Here is a 26801-nt window from a genome sequence, read left to right as displayed (position 1 = left end):
CTCTGACAGGACATGGTCGGAAGGGGACTCCCGGCGCGGAGCTGAGCGCTTGGAGCTGGGGTGCGGGCACTAGAACAACGGCTCTCTGCACCGACTCTCCCCGCCTCATCAGCGGGGACCCTGCTTCAGAGCCCGGTAACTCGCTGCCGTCGCCCGTGCAACCCGAGGGCCCTTTGTCTCCCCTGCACGTGCCGCGCCCCGCGCGCCCCGTCTGGTCGCAGAGATGAGCGAGGTGAGCGGCGCTGCTCGACTCCCCGCTGCGGGCTAGGGCTGCGGCGCTGGGAGGCCGCGGCTCGCGTGTCCCAGGGCGGCTCGGGAGGGTGCTGTAGTCCACATCCGCGGAGAATCCTCCCGGGGCGCCCACCTGCTTCTCTGGTAAAGCTCCCGTATCCAGGCGCTGGGAGCGATTGGAAAAGGGGGGCTTTAAGTTTCCCGACTGAGGGTGGCGATTTGGGGGGACTGGAATCGAGTGTAGAATGGAGGGAGGCTGAGGTCTCTGGTTATAAATCTTACCCTCAGGATGCGCCTCTCTGCATCTGTTTTACTGCTCCGAGGTTACTCGGGCTTCCCTTCACTCCCCTGACTTCTGAGAAAACCGTTCACTTCTGTCCTCCTAGGGCTGTATTGCTTTTACACTCCTTAGGTAGCATTCAGCCGAGAACTCCAGCCTTCGGCCACTTTGCCCCTTTTAGGAAGGTGACATCCCACCCTCCATTCATTCAATCAAGAGCCAACTGTTGGAAGGACCATTTCTGACATTCAGAAGCCTTGTAGTGGAGGCCTGTCCGGCTCCTGGGGAGATGTCCCCTTCAAGAATAGACCTCCCTCTGCAGTGCTTGTTACATCCTGAGGCTCCGTGGTCATCTGAGCCAGACCCAGTCCATTAACTGTGATTTCCTCTATTCAGAGAACACTGTCCATCTGTGAGGGTCAAAACAGAAACTGGGAAAAAGACCTGTGCCATTGTTTGACTGCATTTGCAGGCATCCAGAGACAAGGATCTTCCTTTCTGAGTGAAGTCAGTATGGGCAGTGACATCACAGGCTTGGTCTTGGCAACCCCTTTCCTAGAACCCAGGATCCTGTGTTAAATCCAACTTCTCATCTATATGCCAGATCCCAGCTCTACTACTTACTATGTGGCCTTAGGCAAGTTTACTAAACCTTTCTCTGCTTCAGTGTTTTATCTGCAAAATGGGGGTAATACTGGTTGTTCTAATGATTAAATGAGATGTTATATGCCAAGTACCTAGTACCCGGCACAGAGTAGGCACTCAATCTATGTTAGCTATTCTCTCTCTCTCTCTGTTTAAAATTTTAACTTAAAAGCATTTATTTTAGAGTGTTTCAGAAAAACTAGCTTGAGAATTCTCAAGAATACAGATCAGTGAAGGGGCAGGATGCTGGAGCCGAGGTCTCAGCTTAGATCTTCATCTTTAGCAAGAGCTCTGCTGGCTACCAAAAGCTGTCACCCAGGGAGCCAATTAGTGCCAACTACTGTGTGTTGGTTGCCATGTCCACTAAATTCATCCTGGAAAATCCAGCTAGTCTGGGGGCTGCAGATGAGCTAAAGTGGTTTCCTGTCCCTCAGATAGTTGTGACTGTGATTACAGCAGCCTTTCAGAAAGAAAAGGAAGAAAAAAAAAAAGATTCAATCTTCTTTCCTTTTGCTTCTTTCAGCTCTAATATGAGAGGAGAGGTTTTTCCATTTCCTCTTTTCACTAAGGTCTAGAGTTCAATGCCCCCCTCCAGTGTTTCTAAATCTGAAAGTTGCAATTCAAGCCATCCCCTGGGGTTTTGTGATCTGAGGGCTATGCCGACACAAAGATGTATGGTTAGTCTGTGCTTTTAAGGGGAAGTGCACAGCCTTTTTGTAGAATATGCTACAGAGGCTGGGATTTAGAGTGGTATTTGGTGGAGTGACAAAACTGTCACAAAGCAGTGTCAAGGAAAGCAATTTGGCGTTTGAGGGGTACGTCAAGTCTGGACTTAGCGGCTGTACTTGGCTAGCCTCAATCAGGAACCCAAGTAGAATGGTGAGAGTAGGATCCTTGAATGGGAAGTAACCATCCGTTGTCTGCAGGGCTGCCCAGACGTCCAGGCTGTCAGCGTGATCTGGCTCTAACTATCAATTTAGCCGTCAAAGTTGCCCCCTAATACGGAGCTGAGCCCGACTTCAGGGATGAGTATTTATGAAATCCAGAAACAGCTACCTGGGCTTTCACAGAGACTAACTGTCTCTGAACCAGATCCCCAAAGGGCCTTGAATTCCATCGAGGCCAAGACCCAGCCTGTTTTCTTCCTCCTGTAAAAGTTATGATGAAAAGCGGAAGTTTTGCCCAGAGCTCTGAAGCTCCAGGGAGACTCCAAGCTCCTTTATTTCTCTCAGCCCAGCCCCAGGGGTCTCCTATTTCAGGCTGAGTTCTAGCCAGGAAAGCCCTGTGCACTCTGAATCTTATGTAAGCTTCACCTCCTCTACCTGCTTATTTTCTTGCTTCAGAGAAACTGCATGAAATAAGAGGATTTGGGATCTCTTTAAGAGATTCTCATTTCAAATGAAGAGCAAAAATTGGGAGCGGAAGGTGGTCTCCAGACCTAGAGGAAAAGTGTAGGGTCCTGGTGGCACTGCTGGGGAGGGTCTCTGGTTACACTTTGCCTTCCTGGCTCTTTGCTGTCACTCAGTACTGCAGCAGAGCATTTCCCTGTGAGTGTGTGTGCTCATGCGCAGAGGAGCCGCAGGCTCATCTCCAGCTTGTCTGCATTCACAGCTGCCGGCAGGACTTGATTGCTGACAATCAGCCTGTCTCTTATAGTTTAATAACTTTTTGCCAGTTTCGGTGAAGAATGGGAATGGGAGATGCATCCAGTCCCTGAGGGCTCTTTCCTATAATCCCTTCTCATATGGTGTAGCTGGCTGCTTAAAGCACACTTGAAAGTTTTTCTGTGATCCTGTTGCACTTCTCAAGTGTAAAAAAGCCCAGCTGGAGGAATCCCTTGGTCCAGCAGTCATTCTGTTGAAACAAAGGTTATGGAGGTCTGATAACTAGTCCCATGGTGTCTGCCCCATAGTGTCTGTCCCCAGGCTGGCAGGGGACGGAGCAAGGGACAGATCAGTTAGAAACCTCACTAGAACCAGTACTCCCTCCTTTATTATTCTGCTTGCTGTCTTCCTCGGTAATAGGAATGGAACATGGTAAAGAATCTGCCTGCAATGCAGGAGACCTGGGTTCAATCCCTGAGTTGGGAAGATCCCCTAGAGGGGAATATGGCAACCCACTACAGTATTCTTGCCTGGAAAATCCCATGGAGAGAGGAACCTGGTGGGCTAAAGTCCATGAGGTCACAAAGAGTCAGACATGACTGAGTGACTAACATAACATATCACACTTTGGGGATCACATTCTTCTTCCTGTGCATATCTGTCTGAGTCTACAAGCCTTCTCCACAGTGTAAGTTTGGTCAGAGTGACATCATTCTGTTATATCTTCTGTGAACCAGTTGTTAGGGAACCTGGTAGGGACTTGGGGGAAATCCAAGTTTCTCTCTCTTTCTCATTGTATTTAATTATGATGACAATTATATTGGATATATAAAACAGAAAAACTTGATATTAGAAACCTTTCTACCTCTAGAAATATCTGTCTTCTAAAGAAAGAGAAACCATAACTTGGTTCTAGAATTTGCTCCTCTTCTTAGTCATCCATCCAGGTCGTCGACTTTGGCTGCTTGAGCAGGAGACTCTCTGGATGGTCCAAGTGGATGACTTTGTCATCCTGTGACCCAGGAATATAAATGACTCTTTTTCCTAAGCTGCAGCTGTGATCAGTTACACTTTAGAATATCAAGTCTCTTTAGGGTCAGGTATCCATAAGTCATGTGGCTGAAGTCCAAATATGCAAACATACAGTCTTTCATATCTGTCCGTGGAGGGTCTTAACCCTGAACAAAATGATGGGTATAGGCTTGCAGATGCAGTGGAGGAAGAAGGATCAGGTTAATAACTGTCTTTTCAAGGTAGTGATTCTATAAATGTCTCCTCCTGTTTTCTTTCTGTTTTCCTGTAGTTCCAAATTATCTTTCATGAGTCTATGTTATCATGGGAAAAAAATAAGCTTAGTTTTGCAAAAATCTTTCTAGAAGAAATACAGGTAATATTTTTCATCAAGAAAATCTCAAATAATATATCAAAACATTTTAGTGATATAATTTCAGATTCATTAAGGAGCCCTAAAGGTCATCTGGTCCAGTCTTCTCATTGTGCAGACAAGGAAACTGAGGCCCAAACCTCAGCATTAGAGTCAACTGTGGGCTCAGACGACTGCCTTCTTATCCCCAGAGAGCTCTCCCTAAGACTTAGTGTGTGACCCCAGTGATAGAGTGACATGAAGTCTGCATGCAACTTTGAACGACAATACTACAAATACCTTATATAGGAAATCTAAGCAGGATGATTTAGTAAATCCTGAGTAAGAGAATAGAGAGAGAGGAGAGACCAACATAGGAATGAAAGCACTGTTCTTCCTTGAGATGCCTCATCACCTTAAAAATGTGTGCAATGAATGTGCTGAAGTGGAGTAGGTAAGTTAATAGGAATCAAGGGAAGGGGAAGCCCGGAGGCCCTCTTTTCATGCATTTTTAGCTCCTGGTGTCCATCATTCATTTCCTTAAGTGTAGAGCATCAAGGACCAGAAGGAGAGGTTTTCTTTCAGAGAAGAAAGGAATGACCAATTCTGTTAACTCTAACATATTTGACTTGGAGGACCCAGTGCTGAAAAGTGGGTATTTAAGTAAAATTGCTGTACTTGATGATCAAACAGATGCTGAACAGTCCTCCTTTATTTGGCCACTCGACTTCCAAAGAGAGTATAGTGGCTTCTGGAGGAGAAATCTAGAAGAGGGGAAGAAGAATGTATTAGGCTGGCAAAGTAAGTGATCAATACTAAGTGCATAATTGTCTAAATCCAAACTCCAAACCCGCTCCTCAAAATGGCTTGACTTGCCCAGGATTATTTTACCTGCAGGAGTAAGCCAAGCCAGAAGCAGATCCAAAACCACTTTCTCTAAGAAATCTGCATCTCTGCAGGTGCCTGGACCTTATCACATTCTCCTCCTTGAAGCCTGACGACTGCTCAGTTCCAGGCTGACACCAGAAGGCAGGCCCACCTAGGTTTCCCAGCCCCCCATCCAGGGAAAAGAGGCGCCATTTACTGTTCCGGTGTCCTGGGTGGTGCCTCCCTCCCACGCGAAGCCCTCCAGCTGCGTGCTTGATTTGTAGGCTGTGGTGGGATTAATACGTTTATTTTGGGACATTAACGCCATGGGTAGGATGCACATTGAAGATTATAGTAATAAGTGATGCTTTGGCACTACTCTCTCTCCCCCACCCCCTTCCCTCAGTATGGGGTGAAGGCACAGTTCCAAGCTGTGTGCAAAGCACCACAAATAACACTCATTAAATTGTGGCAGTCCATGCTGAGGGGAAACGGGCCGGGGCCTTTGACTCACTGTGTACCGTGAGCTGGCATAAACAAGGAATTGTGCCTGACTCCGGTGGGGGGTACTGCTATTCCAGGAAACAGAGATGGGGTGGCTGAATGGGGAAGGACAGACCAGGGGGCTTGGGAGCTCGGACTGCTTAGATTCTATTCCTGTCTTAGGAGGCACCCGAGCTATAAGGTATTTGAGTTATATGCCTTATGTTAGGAAAAGAAGATGTGTATGTAGAACTGGGAGTAAGGATTCGTAGTTCTTTTCCTGTTATAATCTTGAGGGTGACCTTGAGAAAGTGTTTCTGAAGCTGTTTGAGGACTGCAGCTGGTTGCTACACTGAAAGAATTGAAACAGTTCCAACGGTGCTCCAAAAACAGCAGTCTGGGGTCTTTCAGGGGCACCAGGGGATCCCAAAGGCCTTTCTAAGGATCTTTAGCAGTGAACTTCATTTCACATTGGGGGGGAACATGTCAACAGGGATAGAAGGGTCTCTGAGGGGCTGAAGCCTCTCTGTCACCCCTTGAAAGCAGATGCACTAACCCTGTCTCTCTTCCCTTTCTGTGCCTCTAAAGCAAACGGAGCTTACACAGCCTAGGATTTATGTCAATACTCAGGCAAGAAAGAGGTGTCTGGGATTCATATCTGGGATTTTTAGGATTCAGTCCCTTTTTAGAGTTCTCTGCCCTGGACTGTAGGACAGGATTCTAAGCCCTTGTGCCTATTCATCTGGATTACGTGATTCTAACAGTATTATAATGTGTGTATAACATGCTTTCATTTGCCCAGCATCCAAGTTATATCATGCAAAAGCAGGGTACGTGTTGCCCAGGTATGATGAGATGCTCCTTTGTTCCTGTCTGTCACTGCTGCTAACAACCTGTGATACCTCTTGAAAGACGCCAGTAGGGTGAGGAGTATGGGAAAATCTGGGTCGTTTACCTTTCCTATGGTTAGTTTTAACTTGCTGCTTGGAGCAGAGCGGGTGACACTGTCTTGCCTCTTCCCTGTGACAGTGGTTGCTGTGGCAACACCACTGAAGATGAAAGAGACTAAGAAAGGAAGAATTGCAGCCTAGGAAGGGGGTGGGGCAAGTAGGGCCTAGAGTTATAGGGTGCCTATTTCCCAACAGTGGTAGCAAGGAAACAGCAGCTAAGTTGCTACCATTTTGACTGTTTTTAGGTGCTTTGCCAAGACAATACTAACCAAACTGTCCTCTGAGGCAAGGAGTATATTTCCACAAACATCTTTGTGATACGTAGATGGATGAAAGAACTTGATCAAAGAGACGTGGTTTATTTGCTCCTGAGCACTAATCACCCCCCTGTGGTCTATAACTCAAAAAAAAAAAAAAAAAAAAAGGAAAGGAAAAAAAGCAAACAGTGTGTTTGTGTCTAAGGGTTCTTTGAAGTAAAACATGAACATTGTTGGAGGTACTCTACTGGAGCTCTCCTCTTGTACACCCCTGACCTGGGACTGGTTCCAGCAGGCTCCAGGACTCCAGACATGGGTAGGGGCTGTACAGAATACAATTTCTATCCAAGCAGTCTGTTGTTGGACCCTTTACCAAAGGTTTAGAGCCCTTGTCAGCCTTTTTGGGTCAGGCATTGGGAAGATAGGGAGATTGTGATTTCCAGGGTTAGTTTAGAGTAAAAAGAGATCAGTTGTGAAACTCCTTTTGTACCAGAATAAGCCTCCAGGGCCTTTAGAGCCATCCCAGGTATTCTCTTCTTTCTTCAGGCCCACTTCATGAAGATCTACTCCGTGGAAAGCTCTGCTGTTTCATTCCAGGACTTGAACCATGCAACACCCTAGTAACTTGACCTGTCCTTGCATTCAACCCAGAGTTACCTTACTTCAGAATAATAACTATTTATGTTCATATGGACTAGACATTTTACATACATTTTTCTGGTTCTTTTTACCTTTTAGGGTAGATATTTCTCTTCTTCAGATGAGAGGTCTGAGCACAGCAAGGCTAACTGCCTTCCCAATGTCACACAGCTAGGAATGGCAGAGCTGGGACAGTCAATTCAGATCCAGGGTATGGACCCAGATCTGTCTAACTCTACCTGATATGACATACTGCTTCCACCAGGAATTTGAGGCTTAAGAAAAGTTTAATTCATGTAATCAAATATCTATTGAGTACCTACTATGTGCAAGGTATAGGTTGCAGTTACTGCTTGTGATACACAAATGAATGGACCGTGCTTTCAAGGAAGTGGGCTCTGGTGGGGTGGTGAAGGTGGGGAAAGGGAGGTAAGACAAGCACACAATAACCATAATACAAGTAATATGAAATATACTTCTAGAGAAGTTCTTCCCCTTCACCCTCAGCTGTCTTTCAGGTAAATCCACTGAAGTGAGGAAAAACAATGACCTAGCTTCACTATTTCTGAACCACTACAAAATGAGGCCCTCAGCTATCTGGAAACAGATTTTAGAAAGCTAGGTGTGGTGGCAAATAGAGCAGAGTTGGAGATCCCTTCATTCTTTCAACAAATGCTAGTTGGGGACTTACCTGGTGGTCCCGTGGTTAAGAATTTGTCTTGTAATGCAGGGATTGTGGGTTCGATCCCTGGTTAAGGAACTAAGATCCCACATGCCACAGAGCGACTAAGCCCAAGGCCCACAGCTAGAGCCTGTGTGCCACAGTGAAAAGTCCCACAGGACACACTGAGGATTCTGCGTGCTGCAACTAAGACCTGACTCAGCCAAATACATAAATATTTTTTTAAAGTGTTAGACTGAAAAGGAGACAAATACTGAGTATATATCGTGTGTAAAGGCATTGTTCTAGACCCTGGGAGTACAAGAGTGAATAAGATAGATATTGCCGCTACCCTCACAGAAGCTCACACTGAGATGAGGGAGACATTCAGTATCTAACCACTAAATTAATATGTAATTACGTTAATAAAAAGTACTATCAAGGAGAAATACTAGATGCTATGAAAACTTATAATGAGGGACCTAGCCTAGTCTGGGGGCACTTAGAAAAGCTTCCTGGAAGAAGCAATTCTTGAGGAGAGCTCTGAAGAATAGGAATTAACTAGGTGAAAGGGGAACAGGGGTGAGAGAACCGCGTGTCAAGGTATCGAGGCGGAAAGGAACAGAGACGAGGCTACTGAGGCATCAGAGCCTGCACGATGTTGGGCCTTTTAGACAATGTTAAGAATTTGCATCTCTGTCTTAGGAGCATTGCTAACACCTGGGCTCTTAAGGTGGTCTACATAAGAAACAGCTGTGTTAGGGTGGTAACAGTGGGAGAAGTGAAGGGATTAAGAGGGGTTTGGTAAATAAAGTTAACAGGACTTACTGTTGAACTTGGATATGCAATATAAAGGAAGGAAAGGTATCAAAAACAATTTCTGGGTTTCTGGCTTGTGCAATTGGATGAAATGGGAAATACTGCAGAGGGCTAGGTTGGGTAGGTACGAGTATGAATTTAGTCTGAAACTGAAGAGTTTGGAGTTTCCATAAAACACTCGAGTGGAGACGTTTTAAAGCTCGGAGGAGAGGTTTGGGGTAGAGGTATGTGGTCTGCCCTCTACATCCAGAGGCTCCACCAACAGCGGATCAGATTTCTGAATCTAAGAGGGCAGAACCCATGGAGAGCCAACTGTACTGTGCCACTTTATATAAGGGATTTGAGCATCTGTGGATTTTGATATCCTTGGGGATCCTAAAACCAATCCTTTTTGGATAACAAAGGGAGGCTGTACATTTGAGTCCTCAGTCTCATTCTGCACTGTTGAATATGGTTTAATTATTAATAATAATAATTATTAAGTTATTAAAAATTCTAAATTTTATTCCTCAGTTGCACTAGCCACATTTCTAAATATTCAGTGGCCCCTTGTGTCTAGGGAGTGCCATATATTAGATGGCACTCTATCATTTCAAAATACTTCTATTATTGCAAAACGTTCCATTGCAGGGGTCTGCAAACTTTTCCTGTAATGGGCCAGGTAGCAAATAATTTTGGGCTCTGTGGGCCATGTGGTCTCTGTTGCAGTTACTCAACTCTGCTATTGTGGTGCCAAAGCAGCCACAAACAACACGCAAACAAGGGCATGCCTGTGGTCCACTAAAACTTTATTTAGGAAAACAGGCTGCAGACCAGATTTAGTCGTCAGCAGTAGTTTGCCGAACTTTGTTCTGTTGGATGGTTCTGGTATAAATGATAAACTGAAGTCATAGGAACATATACGATCATCTGGGAAAAGAGAACAGAAGAGAGCCTAGACCCAAACCTTGAGAGCCTCCAATACTTAAATGTTGGCAGAAGTGTCCAGAAAGAAAAAAAACAAACAAACAGGAAAAACTGTTTGTTTTCCCAGGAGCCACGGAAAGAATGTGTGTCAAGAAAGGTGAAATGATTAACACTGCTGAATGCTTCAAGAGGTCAAGCCAAGTGGAGCTGAAACTTTGCATTTGATTTACTATTACAGAGAACTTTGGTTTCCTAAAGAGCAGTTTCAGTGGAGAAGGAGTAGAAGCTAGGTTGAAGTGGGCTGGGGAGTGTGTGGGACGTAAGGAAATGGAAACAGTGAATGTGTTGAGGAGCCCAGTTATGAAAAGAAGAGAGAAGTGAGAGATCCTGGCCCTCACCCCCACCCCAGTCACCTTTCTATTCCGTTGCTCTCAGTCTTTGCTAGCTTCTTGACCTCTCCTTAACCTTTTTATCTCCCTTAATAAAAAAATAAAGTCTAATTTACTTGAAGTAAAATGTAGCCTTATCAGAGTATAGTTCTGTGAATTTTAACAAATAGTCATATAAACACCACCGTTCATCATAATGATGTTATACAAATTTTCATGTTATATAAATTTTTGTGTACAATCAAGATATATGCAGTTCCATCATCCCCAAATTCCCCCAGCCCCCTCTACAGTCACCCCTCAGCCCTTGGTAGTTGCGGGTCTGCCTGCTATCCCTAGAGTTTTTCCTTTACGAGAAATGTCACATAACTGGAATCCTACAGTATGTGTGTGTCCTTTTGGGTCTGGCTTCCTTCATGTAGCATAATGCCTTTGAAGTTCGTCCCTGTTGTGTGTGTCCATGGTTCATTCCTTCTTTAATTGCTGAGTAGTATTACACTGTATGGATGTATTACAGTTTGTTTATCCATTCCTCAGTTAAGGGACATTTGATTGTTTATACTTTTTGATGATTATAGGTAAAGCCATTATAAACATTCACTTAACAAGTTTACATGTAGACATAAGTTTTAATTTCACTTGAGTAGATACCTGGGAGTAGGATTGTTGGGCTATATGATAAATGTACCCTTAAGAAACTACTGATACTCCCTAAGGTGGGTCAGAGGTTAAAGCATCTGCCTGGAATGTGGTAGACCCGGGTTCGATCCCTGGGTCGGGGAGATCCCCTGGAGAAGGAAATGGCAACCCACTCCAGTACTCTTGCTGGAGAATTCCATGGACTGAGGAGCCTGGTAGGCTACAGTCCATGGAGTCGCAAAGAGTTGGACACAACTGAGTGACGTCACTTTAAGAAACTGCCGCAGGAACTTCTCTGGTGGTCCAGTGGTTAGGACGACTCCACACTTCCACTGCAGGGGGCACGGGTTTGATCCCTGGTCAGGGAACTTAGCTCCCACATGCCATATGCTGTGGCCAAAACATAAATGGAGAAAAAAAAAAAAAGAAACTACCACAGTAGGTATACCGTCTTGCATTCCCAGCAATGTCTGAGAATTCCAGACACTCTGTATCTTTGCCAGCACATGGTATTGTCATAAACAAAACAAACAAAAAACCCAAAACAACAATAACAAAAATTCTGATTAGGTATATGCTGCTGCTGCTAAGACTCTTCAGTCGTGTCCGACTCTGTGTGACCCCATAGACGGCAGCCCACCAGGCTCCCCCGTCCCTGGGATTCTCCAGGCGAGAACACTGCAATGGGTTGCCATTTCCTTCTCCAAAGCATGAAAGTGAAAAGTGAAAGTGAAGTCACTCAGTTGTGTCTGACTCTTCGAGACCCCATGGACTGCAGCCTACCAGGTTCCTCCTTCCATGGGATTTTCCAGGCAAGAGTACTGGAGTGGGGTGCCATTGCCTTCTCCAATTAACCCCATGGACTGCAGCCTACCAGGCTCCTCCATCCATGGGATTCTCCAGGCAAGAATACTGGAGTGGGTTGCAATTTCCTTCTCCAGGGAATTAGGTATATAATGAGATCTAATTGTGGTGTTAGTGTGAATTTCTCAAGTGACTAATGATGTTATACAAATTTTCACGTGCGTATTTGTCATCCATGCATCTCTTTGGTGAAGTGTCCAAACATCTTGTCCTTTTTACAAATTGTATTCATATTATGGATATTTGAAAGTTCTTTATATATACTGGATACAAGTCCTTTATCAGATTTTTGATTTGCAAATACTTTTTCCAGTCTGAGGTTTGTCTCTTCATTCTCTTAGAAGTGTCTTTCAAAGAGCAGTTTTAAATATGTGTGTGTGTGTGTGTGTGTGTGTGTGTGTGTGTGTGTGTGTGTGTATTTTTTGGCCATGCCAAGCAGGCATGTTGGATCTTAATACATCAAGCAGGGATCGAACTTGTGCCTGTTGTAGTGGAAACATTGTCTTCTTTTTTTTTCCCTTAACTTTTTCTTTATATGGGGTGTAGTTGATTAACAAACAATGGTGTGATAGTTTCAGAACAGTGAAGGGACTCAGCCATGCATATACATATATCCATTCTACCCCAAGCCCCACTCCCATCCAGGCTGCCACGTCTCATTGAGCAGAGTTCCATGTGCTATACGAAGCATTGAGTCTTAACCAGTGGACTGCCAGGGAAGTCTCAGAGCAATTTTTAATTTTGACAAAGTCCAATTTATAATTTTTTTCTCTTATAGATTGTGCTTTTGGTGTATCTAAGAAATCTTTGCCTAACCCAAGGTTGCAAAGATTTTTTTCCTGTATTTTCTTCTAGAAGTTTTACAGGTTTAGGTTTTATATTCATTTCAAGTTAATTATTGTATAAGGTGCAAAGTATAGATTGAGGTTTTTTGTACATGGCTAGCGAAGGCAATGACACCCCACTCCAGTACTCTTCCCTAGAAAAATCCCATGGATGGAGGAGCCTGGTAGGCTGCAGTCCATGGGGTCGCAAAGAGTTGGACATGACTGAGCAACTTCACTTCTTTTCACTTCATTGTATTGGAGAAGGAAATGGCAACCCACTCCAGTGTTCTTGCCTGGAGAATCCCAGGGACGGGGGAGCCTGGTGGGCTGCCGTCTATGGGGTCGCACAGAGTCAGACACGACTGAAGTGACTTAGCAGCAGCAGCAGCAGCCAATCATTCTAGCACTATTATGAATGGATCACCCTAAGCTTTCAATATTGAGGTTCCTCCAGGGTTGGTCCTAGATCTGATTCTTTTCACTCTAGTGGTGGCTGGAGAAGGAATTCAAATTGATGAAGGCTTTTTTTTTTTTTGTCTTAGAGAAAGGACAAGGTTTTATTTATAAGTGAGGAACATTGATTGTAAAGCTTCTTGAGAAGGAGAAAAGGGGAATAGGCTCTAAAACTCAAATGGAAGGACAAGACATCATCTGAACGCTGATAAATGCCCTGGAAAGAGGTGTGGGGTGGGGAAAGGGAGGACGTTGCTATGTCATACCTCTCTCTGCAGTCTCAATGCCTGAAGACAAAAGACTCCTAAGCCAGCAGGCCTCTCCTTCTCCTCCTTCCCCACAGGAAGGGGAAGTCCACAACTTTGAACAGCAGAGGAAACAAAAGTTACTCATGGGGAATTGGCAGCTACTGCCAAGATGATCGAATGGAACATTGGAACACGTCAGGCCCAGAGGTGAGGAAAAAGGGAATACAGGAAGGAAGGCAGGGAAAGAAATGAGGGCCCTCTAGGGAAAAACAAGAGTCGATGGGCCTCGTAGTTGCTAATTAGTGTTTGGTGTGTTTTGAGAAGTAAGAAACATTTAGTCTTCTGTGCACAGTGAGGTGCAACTGAACCAAGCTTCAGCTTGCTAGAAGCTTGGAGTAACAGGCTTCAGTGGACACAAGGGAGTCATTTGGAATGGAAACCAGTAGGTTGATCCTGCACATGGAATTCTCAGAATCTGAAAGGCTAGCATCTCCCTGGGAGTGAAGAACACACAAACAGGCTACGGCTAACCCCCAGGGGCTAGCCTGGTGTGTGTCAGGAGGCCCACTGAGCAAACATTAAAATGAAAGCCAAGAACTTCCCTGGCGGTCCTGTAGCTAAGACTCTAAACTCCCAAAGCAGGGAACCCAGGTTCTGTTCCTGGTCAGGGAACTAGATCCCACATGCCACAACTAAAGACCCTGCATGCTGCAACTAAGGCCCAGCCAAATACATAAATATTTTCTAAATTGTATATATATATTTTTAGAAGATGGAAACCAGAGTCAGTGTGGTTAGCTCAACTCTCAGAGTAGGAATCTGAATCAGTAGGCATGGTCTTGGGTCAGATTCTTAAATTACGAATGAGCTCTCCCCGTCCTGGGAGGACGGGGTCCTGTAGAATGGTGGTCTTCAGCCTTTCTGGCACCAAGGACTGGTTTCATGGAAGATCATTTGTCCACAGACCAGGGGTTGAGGGGAGTGGGGGTGGTGGTGGGGATGATTCAAGTGTATCACATTTATCGTGCACTTTATTTCTATTAATATTACATCAGTTCCACCTCAGATCATCAGGCATTGGATCTGGAAGTTGGGGACCCCTGCTCTAGAGTGTATACCAAGAAGCTGTTGGGGACTATGGATTGAGAGAGTAGTCTTGAGTACAGCTGTCTAACTGTGGAAATGGAAGGAAGTCATGATCCCTAGGACTTTCCTTCTTACCCAGGGATTGCTCTGCTGTGCGGGAGAACTTGTCTAAGTCAGTTTCACGTTGGACATGCTTCTCATGTGGTATGTGTGTACCACATGCATACACACGCTTATGTCTTTGGCTGGAGACTGGGATATAGCATAGCATATTCAAGAGGGTGGACTCTGGAGTTGGACTGTCTTGGTTCAAATCCTGTCTTTGCTACTTCTTAGCTATATGACCTTCAGTCAGTTCAGTTCAGTTCAGTCGCTCAGTCGTGTCCGACTCTTTTCGACCCCATGAATCGCAGGACTCCAGGACTCCCTGTCCATCACCAACTCCCGGAGTTCACTGAGATTCATGTCCATCGAGTCAGTGATGCCATCCAACCATCTCATCCTCTGTCGTCCCCTTCTCCTCCTGCCCCCAATCCCTCCCAGCATCAGGGTCTTTTCCAATGAGTCAACTCTATGATGAGGTGGCCAAAGTGTTGGAGTTTCAGCTTCAGCATCAGTCCTTCCAATGAACACCCAGGACTGATCTCCTTTAGGATGGACTGGCTGGGTCTCCTTGCAGTCCAAGGGACTCTCAAAAGTCTTCTCTAACACCACAGTTCAAAAGCATCAATTCTTCGGCACTCAGCTTTCTTCACAGTCCAACTCTCACGTCCATACATGACCACTGGAAAAACCATAGCCTTGACTAGACCGACCTTTGTTGGCAAAGTAATATCTCTGCTTTTCAATATGCTATCTAGGTTGGTCATAACTTTCCTTCCAAGGAGCAAGCGTCTTTTAATTCCATGGCTGCAATCACCATCTGCAGTGATTTTGGAGCCCAAAAAAATAGTCTGACACTGTTTCCACTGTTTCCCCATCTATTTCCCATGAAGTGATGGGACCAGATGTCATGATCTTTGTTTTCTGAATGTTGAGCTTTAAGCCAACTTTTTCACTCTCCTCTTTCACTTTCATCAAGAGGCTTTCTAGTTCCTCTTCACTTTCTGCCATAAGGGTGGTGTCATCTGCATATCTGAGGTTATTGATATTTCTCCTGACAATCTTGATTCCAGCTTGTGCTTCTTCCAGCCCAGCATTTCTCATGATGTACTCTGCATATAAGTTAAATAAGCAGGGTGACAATATACAGCCTTGATGTACTCCTTTTCCTATTTGGAACCAGTCTGTTGTTCCATGTCCAGTTCTAACTGTTGCTTCCTGATCTGCATACAGATTTCTCAAGAGGCAGGTCAGGTGGTCTGGTATTCCCATCTCTTTCAGAATTTTCCACAGTTTATTGTGATCCCCACAGTCAAAGGCTTTGGCATAGTCAATAAAGCAGAAATAGATGTTTTTCTGGAACTCTCTTGCTTTTTCCATGATCCAGTGGATGTTGGCAATTTGATCTCTGGTTCCTCTGCATTTTCTAAAACCAGCTTGAACATCTGGGTAAGTTAATTAACCTCTTCTGGACCTTAGTTTTCTTATCTGTAAAGTGAGACTAGTAACATTACCTATCTTATAGGGTAAGAATTCAATGTGTTATATTGTAAGAATTCAACGTGTTAAAGTACTTAGAAAAGTGACTGGTACAAAGTATTTTATATATATATATGATTTTTAATTAGATGAGCTAATGAAGGTTGCTCAGTCGTGTTTGACTCTTTGCGACCCCATGGACTGTAGCCCACCAGGGTCCTCTGTCCATGGGATTTCCCAGGTAAGAATCCTGGAGTGGGTTGCCATTCCCTTCTCCAGGGTATCTTACCAACTGAGGGATCAAACTTGGGTCTCCTGCATTGCAGGCAGGTCCTTGATCATCCGAACCACCAGGGAAGCCTTAAGATGAGGTTGGGTGAGAAGATGAGGTAGCGTGGCATTCTAAAGTCTTTTGATTCCCTCCAGTTCCCCGAGATGGGTTCTACAAGGACATGGAAGGATTTGCTAAGCAATTTAACTGTCATTATTTCTGAGATCAGAGGAGCTCAGTATTGAAAGAAGTAGAAGAGCATCTGAGAGTAATCCATACCTGGCCAGAATGAGAGGCTGAGAGAGAGAACAGCTGAGAAACAAACACTCACCTGTCACAGCTCTTGTGGGTTAGACTCGATCCTCTGCAGGTGTAAGGTTTTGTGAGAGACGCTCATAGAGCATGTGATTCACATAGAGTGGACCTCCCTGCCTCCTTGGTTTGCCTAAAATATAGTTAATCTGATGGCTTCCAGATAGATGAACTAGAGGATCTTTATTCACCTAAAATTACTGAGTTTCTAGGAGATACACAGGAGGGTTAGGGCATGGACCAGAGACCAGTAAAGGGCTGAGTATGATGTAGAGGGTGGGAGCTAACAACTTGTGATTTAACTGCCCGCAACCCCCACACCGCACCAAATCACTAACCACTAAATCCAGAAACCCAGAGTGTTTGAAGCAGCTATTTTGAGAACTGGCTGCAGAGGGTGCAGGGAGGAGGGGCAAGTTGAAGCTCTAACATATTACGTTTTAGTAGAAGGTATGAGAGAGATTTCAAGGAGGATTGTGAGTAATAGGGGTTTTCTTCTCCTTTTTAGAACCCTTTTCTGCTCTCCCCAGTGACCTGTCATAAATTTAAGTCAAATAGAGCTGAGAAGCCCTGGGTGACCAGACAGCTGCTGTGCCATGGCTCCATTCCAGGGTCAGTAATCTCAGGAGAGACTCAGGAAGGCAACAGCTGCCCAGGCAGAGGGAAAGGGGTGGCCTGTGTGGTTCAGTCCTGATACATACTCCTGCTTAGTGGATTCTCAAGGTTAGCTGTAGAGGAAGAGACAGCTACTTGAAGGGAGATATTTAGAATTGGAGTCCAGATTTTCCTCCAAAGGAGAGGGATGAGAGAAAAGAATTGGTAGATTAAGGGAATGGGCTTAGAGAGAGACAGGGAGGGAGAGAGGGATAATAGTTAAAGCAAGGATCAGATTCGCAGATTTGCTGGTAATAGAGAAAGTAGGATTTGAAGTCAGAGATCGTGGGACTATAGAACTTGCCTCTAGACCTGTGACCCTCTTGTCTGGACTATTGAATGTTATCCTATTACTAAACACCCCATCCATGTCATGCTTTTCAGTGTGGATAGACCTCTTGTGATGACACTGTGGCATCATGGAAAGTGTCCCCTAGCTAACTACTGGATCATTATATTGATCGTGTGAAAAAAATTTTACTGTAGGAAGACAGGAAAACCATGGGAAAAGAAAGAGTATTGAGTGGCCAGTCTCCCAAGAGTCTCAGGAGTAACCCTTCCTCTTGTGAAACCTTTTTTTTTTTCTTTTGTCAAAGGGGGACAAGGAGGAATTCTATAGGGTTTGGGGAACAATTTTGTGCATGTTCTTCCAGATTTTTAAATAAAAATGTACATATACATAGATAAGCAATTTATATCTTCTATAAAAATTGGACCATATCAACTTATAATCTCCTTTCAAAAACATTAGAGCAAAAACTAACACATTGTAAATCAACTATACTTACATAAAATTTAAAAAATAATTTAAAAATTAGATAGTTATTTTATAACTGTCTGCTATCTCCAGTACTTTACAAGATGTTGCTGCTGCTGCTGCTAAGTCGCTTTAGTCGTGTCCGACTGTGTGCAACCCCATAGACGGCAGCCCACCAGGCTCCCCCATCCCTGGGATTCTCCAGGCAAGAACACTGGAGTGGGTTGCCATTTCCTTCTCCAGTGCATGAAAGTGAAAAAATAAAGTGAAGTCGCTCAGTCATGTCTGACTCTTAGCGACCCCATGGACTGCAGCCCACCAGGCCCCTCCGTCCATGGGATTTTCCAGGGAAGAGTACTGGAGTGGGGTGCCATCACCTTCTCCGTTACAAGATGTTAGGAAAGCACAAATAAATCACAAGACTTGAAAAAGCAGTGTAGATGTGACCAGTGTATCCTTTGAAAATCACATCTTAACCCTGGTGGTCCAGTGGTTAAGAAGGTGCCTTGCAATGCAGGGGACATGGGTTCATTCAGTCCTTGGTCTGGAGGCTAAGATCCCACATGCCTGGGAGCAACTAAATCAGCACGCCACAACTACTGAAGCCCTCTCGCTGCGCAGTCCCTGAGTAGGAACTACTAGAGCCTGTGTACCTCAACAAAAGATCACACGTGCTGCAATGAAGACCTGACGGAGCCAAATAAGTAAATAAATAAAATCACATATGGTCAACAAAGCAATCTTAGTTTGGCCCAACATTTTAATATCCAAAAGGCTGGGATTGTCTATCTACCTAACAATTCTTAAATTTGTAATTTACTTTTAAAGACACTTTCCCTATCAAATACAGTACAGCATCAGTGTCTTATAATCATAATCTTTGTTTTACTTTATTTTCTTTTTTAAAAACTATTTATTTGTTTGGCTTCACTGAGTCTTAGTTGTCGCACTCGGGATCTTTGTTGTGATGCATGGAGCATGTGGGCTCAGAAGTTGTGGCTTCTGGGCTTAGTTGTTCCATGTCGTGTAGAATCTTAGGTCCCCGACCAGAGATTAAGCCTGCACCCCCTGCATTGCAAGGCAGATTCTTTACCACCAAGGAAATCCCAAACTGTTATTTTCTTATTTCCCTCTAACTTTTTATTAGAAAAATTTGTCAGAGTTGAAAGAATTGTTCAATGCACATCTGTATCCGTTCCACCTAGCCTCAGTAATTGTTAATATATTGGCATATTTGTGTCAGCGTGTGACGGTATTCGATCTTGGGGACGTAGTACAGTGGTTAAAAGTGTGGAGTCAGTCTGCCTGGGTCCCAGAGCAAGTTTCACTGTTTTCTAGAAGTGTGGCTTGAACTTGGGCAAAATTTTTAGTGTCTCTAAGCCTGTTTCCTCACCTGTAAAACAGGATGACATCTCAGAGATTTCAGAGGATGATATGGGATAGGGTTTGGGACATAATAAATGATTGAGAAGTATTATTTGGGAACCTGTCCAATTTGCTCGCTCAGCCTGGAAGATAGGGACACCATCTTGACTGCTTTTACTTTAAATCTATGCCCATTAACTTCAAGTGAGTCCTTAGGGCTGCCTGGTTGTCCTGCCACATCTCACCAGTCGTTCACTCTCAACTTTGATGACTATTTCACTCAGTCACCTCTCTCCTCAAATCTTAAATACTTTCTGCCCCTTCTTCACTCTTAGCTGACAAGTGTGCCTGTGTCACTGAGAAAATAGAAACAATCAGAAGAGAACTTTCATACATTCCCGTTACTCTCGCCACCTTTCTTCCATCTTTACCCCTATTCTGTGTCTTCATTCCTATATTGTGGATAAACTGTCCATAGCTCTGTTTAAGGCCAACCTATTTACTTGTGCACTAGATCCATTTCCTTTTGCCTATTCAAGATCACTCTAGTACTTACGACTTCTGTCTCTGCACCATCAGGTTTTCCTTCTCTACTAAATCATTCCCATGACCCCACATCCTATCTCGGCTACTGTCCAATTTCTCTGGGTCTCTTTAAAGCAGAACTCTTTGAAAGAGCTATCTTTATTCACACATCCATCAACAAATCCAACTTATTCTACCGTGAAAACTGTCTCAAGTCTTATCACCTCTCTTACTACCACCCTGGTCCAAACGCCCACGATCTGACTTGTAAGATCCTCATAATTGTTTCCCCTCTTTCTTTCTTGCCTCTCTCTAATCTGTTCTCCACCCCACAGTCAGTGACCCTTTAAAAACACGTCAGACCATGTTTCCTTCAGCATCAAACCTTGTGATGCCTTTTCGTCAACTCAGAAAAAATCCAGGACTTCCCTGGTGGTCCAGTGGTTGGGAATCTGCTTGCCAATGCAGGAGACATGGGTTCAATCTCTGATCTGGGAAGATTCCACATGCTGCGGGGCAACTAAGCCTGTATGCCACAGCTGCTGAGACTGCACACTCTAGACTGTGCTCTGCGACAAGAGAAGCCACTGCCGTGAGAAGCCCATGCACTGCAACTAGAGAGTAATCCCTGCTTGCCACAACTAGAGAAAGCCCACATACTTGCATGAAGATCTAGGGCAGCCCAAAATAAATGAGTAAGAAAAAGGAAAAAAATCTAATCTTTTCCCTGGTCCAAAGACATTCATATTCTATCACCTACCCAACTTTATTTTCTATACTCTCTCCCTTTCTCACTCAACTCCAGATGTGCTGATTTTCTTACTCTTCCCTTAACACACTAGGCACAAAATCTGCCTCAGTGACTTTCCACTTGTTGCTTCATCTGCCCGCAAGGCTCTTATATGTCATTCAAACCTCTATGTCACTCATCAGAGAGGCCTTCCTAGACTACTCTTTTATTTTCCTTCTTGGCGCTTGTCACTAACTGGCATAATTGTTTAATGAGTTCAGGGACTTATTAATAATTTTGCTCATTTCTGTATCCCTAATGTCTAGAACAGTAATTGGCATATACTGTGCAGTGATATATTTGTTGAATGAATGAATGTTGTGCTTCTTTTATACCCTTTTCATGTATAGAACAGTGCTAAACTCAAATATAAGTCTGTGATAAGTATTGATAAAAATAGGGTGGAAACAGCATAATCTACAGAATTGATGCTTTGAAACTGTGGTGGTGGAGAAGATTCTTGAGAATCTCTTGGACAGCAAGAAGATCAAACCAGTCAATCCTAATGGAAATCAACCCTGATTATTCATTGGAAGGACTGATGCTGAAGCTGAAGCTCTGATACTTTGGCTACCTGATGCGAAGAGCCTACTCATTGGAAAAGACCCTGATGCTGGGAAAGATTGAGGGCAGGAGGAGGAGGCGACAGAGGATGAGATGATTGGATGGCATCACTGATTCAATGGATATGAGTATGAGCAAGCTCTGGGAGATGGTGAAGGACCAGGAAACCTGGCGTGCTGCAGTCCATGGGGTCGCAAGGAGTCAGACTCAGCTTAGCGACTGAACAACAGCATAACATAAACTGGGTTCTATCAGCTTCCTAAAGTAGAACCCTTATATCTGGCAGTCATTTAACAAAGATTTGCATCTATAAAATGAGCAATAATATTTTATACTCCATTGAGCTCTCCCAAGGACGAGATGAGAAAACATTTTTGAAAGCAACCAGTTTCTGTATTTTGAAAATATCAAGTATTCAAAATTGTGAAATAAACAAACTCTACGGGGACCCAGAAGCTTACAGGAGTGACTGTTTCAAGATGAATTGTACCTTGAGACTGAGGAATGACCAGATGAAGCAGTTCTATTGCTAAGATTCTGAGGAAGGGGAGTTTCTATTATGTTACATCTAACTCTCCATCTGAGCAGAGAGGCTGGAAAGAAGCACACATACGAATTGACAAATCTCACTTCGTATTCATGAACTTGGCCTTGTGAGGGGCCTTAATGCTTCCCAGAAATCTTATTACTGTTTCCTAATCCACTCACTTTCCTCCTCTCCTGTATGAGTATTTCATCCCTTCTCCTCTGCCCTCCTCCTTCAGTACCTCTTCTTGCCTCTTGAAGGATCACCTTGTTACCTATTTTACTTCAGATACAGAAGCAATTAAAAGAGACCTTGAAAATGTTCCCCCCCGTTGTATCTGGGCTCTTGTGGCTCTGCTTCCCCTCCAGTTACTCTGGATGATCTGTTCTTAGCTCCTATTCAAGGCCACCCCCTACTCATGCGCTGAATCTTTCCCCCTTTCTCCTGCTCTTTCTCTCCTCCTTCTTTAATGGATTATTTCCACAAAGCAAATATTCTGTAACTTCTGCTGTCTTAAAATCTTCTCATGACCCCATGTTCCCCTCAAGCCACAGCCCCCATTCTTATTTCTTTGGAACTCCTTCTATATCTGCAGCTTTAATGCCTGTCCTCCTTTTCTCTTAGGAACACACTACAATCAGATTTTTCCTCCCTTCCTCGACTGTAACTTCTCTTGTTACTGTCACCAGTGATCTCCCCATAGCAAAACCCGGTGGTCAATTCTTGATCCTTATTTTACTAGGCCTACATGAGAATTTGACACAATCACTCTCGTCTCCATGAGATAGTTTCTCTGTGTGGCTTCTCAAGTACTGTAATCTCCTGGCTTTTCTCCTGGCTTCTTCTTAATTTTTTAATTGACATTTTGTCATTTCTATACCCTCTGATCACTGGAATGCCCTAGGATTTGACCCTGTTCTCTTCTTTATTCAAACTCACTTCCTTGGTGATCTCACTCAGTCTCATGGCTTAAATACTAACCACATGTTAATAATTGCCTAATTTATATCTCTGGGCCAAGGCCTTCTCTTTAACTTATTATTCAAATGAGTTATTCAACAGTGTATCAAAGCAAATGCTGGATACTTCCGTAAGCATGTCAAGCTTGTCCAAAAACAAATCCCTGGATCTTTTCCCTAATACCTGTTCTCCCTGCTATCTTCTTCATTTCAGAAAATGGCAATTCCATTGTTTTTCATTTCCTCAGCCCTAAAACTGTGGAGTCATGCTTGACTCCTGTCTCACAGTGCCACTTATCCAATCAACCAATCACTTTAGTGGTAGCTCAAAAATAGTGTCTGAGGGTTCCACACCCGTGGATTCAATCAACTGAGGATTGAAGATATTTTTATAAAAATTCCAGAAAATCCCCAAAAGCAAAAGTTGAATTTGCTGCAACTATTTATAGAACACTTACATTGTATTAGATATTATAAGTAATCTAGAGATGATTTAAAATATGTGGAAGGATGTGCATAGGTTATGTGCAAACATTACGCCATTTTATACAGACGTGCGCATCCACGGGTTTTTGTATCCTCGGTGGTCCTGGAACCCATCCCTTGCGGTACTGAGAGACAACTGTATACCAGAGTTGAGCTACTATTCACCGCTTCCACAGGCTTCCCAGGTGGCGCTAGTGGTAAAGAATCTGCCAGCCTCTATGTAAGAAGCAGGTTCGATCCCTGGGTTTGGAAGACCCCCTGGAGTAGGATATGGAACCCACGCCAGTATTTTTGCCTGGACACGAGCCTGGCAGGCTACAGTCCACGGGGTGGCAAAGAGTCAAACACGATGGGTGACTGATCTCACCATTTTCACCTCCACCTTGTTGATCCAAGCAACCGTTATCTCCTGCCTGGTCTTCTGCAATAATCGCTTAGCAGATTGTTCTGCTTCCTCCCTAATGCCCCTTATGTGCAAATTGAAGGTCTCTAATGGCTTCTCCTCCCTCTTATGGTAAAAGTCAAGCTTCTTAAAATGACTTCCAAGGCCCAGCATGGTCTGCCTGCACTCCCAGTCATTTCTGATCTCATCTCCATCTGTTGTTCCTCTTTCTTCCTCCTCTGCATTCCAGGTACATTGGCTTCTTGCTGTTCCTCAAACAGGCTAGTGACACTGCTGTTTCAGGAGGGGGGACCCCTTTCAGGGCCCGAGAGTGGGCTCTCATCTAACACTCAGAAATTAATTGTCCGAGGAGACACATGAGCTGATAAAGCAACAGGCTTTATTGGAAAGGGAACCCCGGGGAAGAGAGCAGTGGGGTAAGGGAACCCAGGAGAACTGCTCTGCCACGTGGCTCCCAGTCTCAGGTTTTATGGTGATGGGATTAGTTCCCAGGTTGTCTTTGGCCAATCATTCTGACTCAGGGTCCTTCCTGGTGGGACACGCATTGCTCAGCCAAGATGGATGCCAGCAAGAAGGATTCTGGGAGGTGGAAGGACACATGGTGTTGCCTTTTGACCTTTACCGAACTCTTTCTATTGGTGGTGGCTTATTAGTTCCGTGTTCTTTGCTGGGACCTCCTGTTATAAAATAACTCACACACATGGCTACTATGGTGCCGGGCGAGGGTGGGCAGTTTCAGTCAGTGTGCTTCCCCTGACACTTCCACCCCTTGAAAGCTCTTGTCCTCCATCCATAGGCCTTACTGCCTTATCTCCTTCAGCTCTTGGCTCAGATGCCACCTTTCAGAGAGGGTTTTCCTGACCACTCTGTGTACAACTGTATTTCTCCATTCCCACCTGGCATTCACTACCTCCCTTCCCTGTCTTTGGTCTATAGCGCTCCTCACCGTTTAACATAATAATAATTTTCTAAAAGATTCTTTTTGATGTGGACCATTTCTAAAATCTTTATTGACTTTGTTACAATATTGCTTCTGTTGTTTATGTTCTGTTTTTTTTGGCCACAGGCATGTGGGATCCTAGCTCCCAAGCAGGGATCTCACCTGCTCCCCCCTCAACTCAGATTCTTAATCACTGTACCAGTAGGAAGTCCATAATAACATAATAATAGTTTTGTTTATTCATTTGTCTATCTAAATCCTAGAATGCAAATTCAACGAGGGCAGGTTTTTCCTCTTTTGTCCTCTACGATCTCCTTAGCAACAAATACTTTTTGAATAAATTTTGTTGATTTTTCTCCCTCTGTCTGATCTCAAGACTCACTTCTTCAAAAGGCTAAGAGATGTACTTGGTAATAGGAGGACTTGGAAATTATGATGGTGATTCTAAGGGGATGGTACCTTAATACTTTATTCTGATTTTTCGTTTCCAGCTTAACACCAAAACATCTCCAGCAACCAACCAGGCACCTGGTCCTGAGGAAAAGGGTGAGTGGGGATGGGCTAGGAAGTTTATAGAGCAGGTAAATATAAGGACATGAAAACAAGTAGAGCTGTAAATCTGGAAGCTCCTAAAGTCAGATGTAACAGGAATAAGAATGTAATAAGTGAAACAAAGCACTAGTTTAAGACCACTATATCTATAGGCTTCCTTCTACTTTTTTCCTAAGAAGTAAACCTACCACTATTTACTCTTTGATTTTAGAAACTGGCTCTGGAATGCCTGGAAACAGGCACACAGTGACAGGAAGAAACACATCAAATAATCCCAGACTCTGTCTCAATCAGAACTTGAGAGAAAGCTGGGGAAAGAGAGTGCACTCTGGTACTCTGAATTGTTGTTTAGTCGCTAAGTCATGTCTGACTCTTTGCGACTCCATGGACTGTATCCCACCAGGCTCCTCTGTCCATGGGATTTCCCAGGCAAGAATATTGGATTGGGTTGCCATTTTCCTTCTCCAGGGGATCTTCCCAACCCAGGGATCAAACTGGCGTCTCCTACATTGGCAGGCGGATTCTTTACCACTGAGCCACCAAGGAAGCATTTAGGAATAAGTGACGACAGAAGACATTTGTCATCTTGGTTTAAGAGTTGCAAAGCTCCTGAGTAATTACTATAACTAATTCTCAGCCCAGGTACCCTGACTCAAGCTCCTAGGATTAGACATTCTGTGTCCTAGCAAAGGTTGGAGGCCCAAACAGAGTCTAAGCAGAAAGTGGACTTTAACCACTGTATTTGGGGCCTGGGGAAAAGGCTGGGGCCCTTTCCTCATTAATGAAACTCTCAACTGTCTGCAGGGAAAGCTGGGAGTGCCAAGAAGACTGAGGATGAGGAGGAGGAGATTGACATTGATCTGACGGCACCAGAAACAGAGAAGGCTGCCCTTGCTATTCAGGGCAAGTTCCGGCGATTCCAGAAAAGGAAAAAGGATCCCAGCTCCTGAATAACCAGCTTACCCTCTCCTTACACTCTGCTCCCTTCCCTCTCCTTTTCCACAGCTCTGACTCCCCTGTGTCTTTGTCTCTTTGTTCCACTAGCCTCTCATAGAGGCAGGTTCAACCCTCGTACATTATTTATTCCAGCCCCTCAAGCCATTGTCATTGTACAGGCACAAGGAACATAGGCAAGATGAAGAATTTAATAGGCAGCCACTTGTCTAAGGGTGGACCATTTTCCCCTGGAGATACAGCCAGTATCTTGATCAGTACCTATGCCTTCCCTACGAGGTTGAAGAGCAAGAGGATTCGAGGTTGAGAGAGGGACCCCTGGTAATGTGGGAGGGAGGGGAATGCCTTCAGAGTAGGGTGCCCAGTGGTGGGGCATATACCCTGTTCCACTGGTTACAAACGTTTCACTTCAGTTAGCATCTTTTCCCCTTCACATCCTTCTCATCAGCACCTCAACTCCCCTCCTAGGAGCTAAGCCACAGTGGGAACTGGAGCCTCCCTTTCCCCTCGGCAGACCTAAATCAAGCTGCTTCCATGTTAGTGCATGCTGAGTAGATTAGCTCCAAGGATGGGAGACTGGGACAAGGAAAAATTTCCTTCATCGTGTTAGTCGAGAACCATAAGGGGCAGACATGGAAGAGGTTCAAGGGGCCACAGGCAGGGAAATGGGAAGATTCAGGAGGGAAAGAAAAATGAAGGAGGAGGAGGTCCTTAAAGATACAAGTCACTGCTGGTAAAGGTGTACTATGTAAAGGATTCTTGGGGTTTTGCTAACCTGCCTACCTCTAACCCCTCACGTCTAGATAGCCTCAGAGGCCACACAAATCAAGTGACCCCTAGAGTTCCCACCTGCCTCGTGGTAGAGTCAGAGCAGAGTTGGAATAACCACTCTGTGTGATTTTAGCATGTGTAATAATTATGAGAACAATAAAAAGAAAAAACCCTCAAGTA

General features: G+C 44.4%; 1 protein-coding gene across 1 annotated transcript; it reads left to right on the top strand.

The window, feature by feature from the left end:
• On the top strand, positions 1 to 26801 carry PCP4L1 (Purkinje cell protein 4 like 1). The gene is made up of 3 exons (XM_070783007.1): positions 1 to 232; positions 24836 to 24890; positions 25701 to 26801. The coding sequence occupies exons 1-3, from the start codon at positions 224 to 226 to the stop codon at positions 25844 to 25846; spliced, it is 210 nt and encodes a 69-aa protein (XP_070639108.1). The 5' UTR covers positions 1 to 223; the 3' UTR covers positions 25847 to 26801.

The sequence above is a fragment of the Bos indicus genome, chromosome 3 (assembly GCF_029378745.1).
Source record: "Bos indicus isolate NIAB-ARS_2022 breed Sahiwal x Tharparkar chromosome 3, NIAB-ARS_B.indTharparkar_mat_pri_1.0, whole genome shotgun sequence".
Taxonomy (NCBI): Eukaryota; Metazoa; Chordata; class Mammalia; order Artiodactyla; family Bovidae; genus Bos; species Bos indicus.
This window is presented reverse-complemented; position numbering and strand designations above follow the sequence as displayed.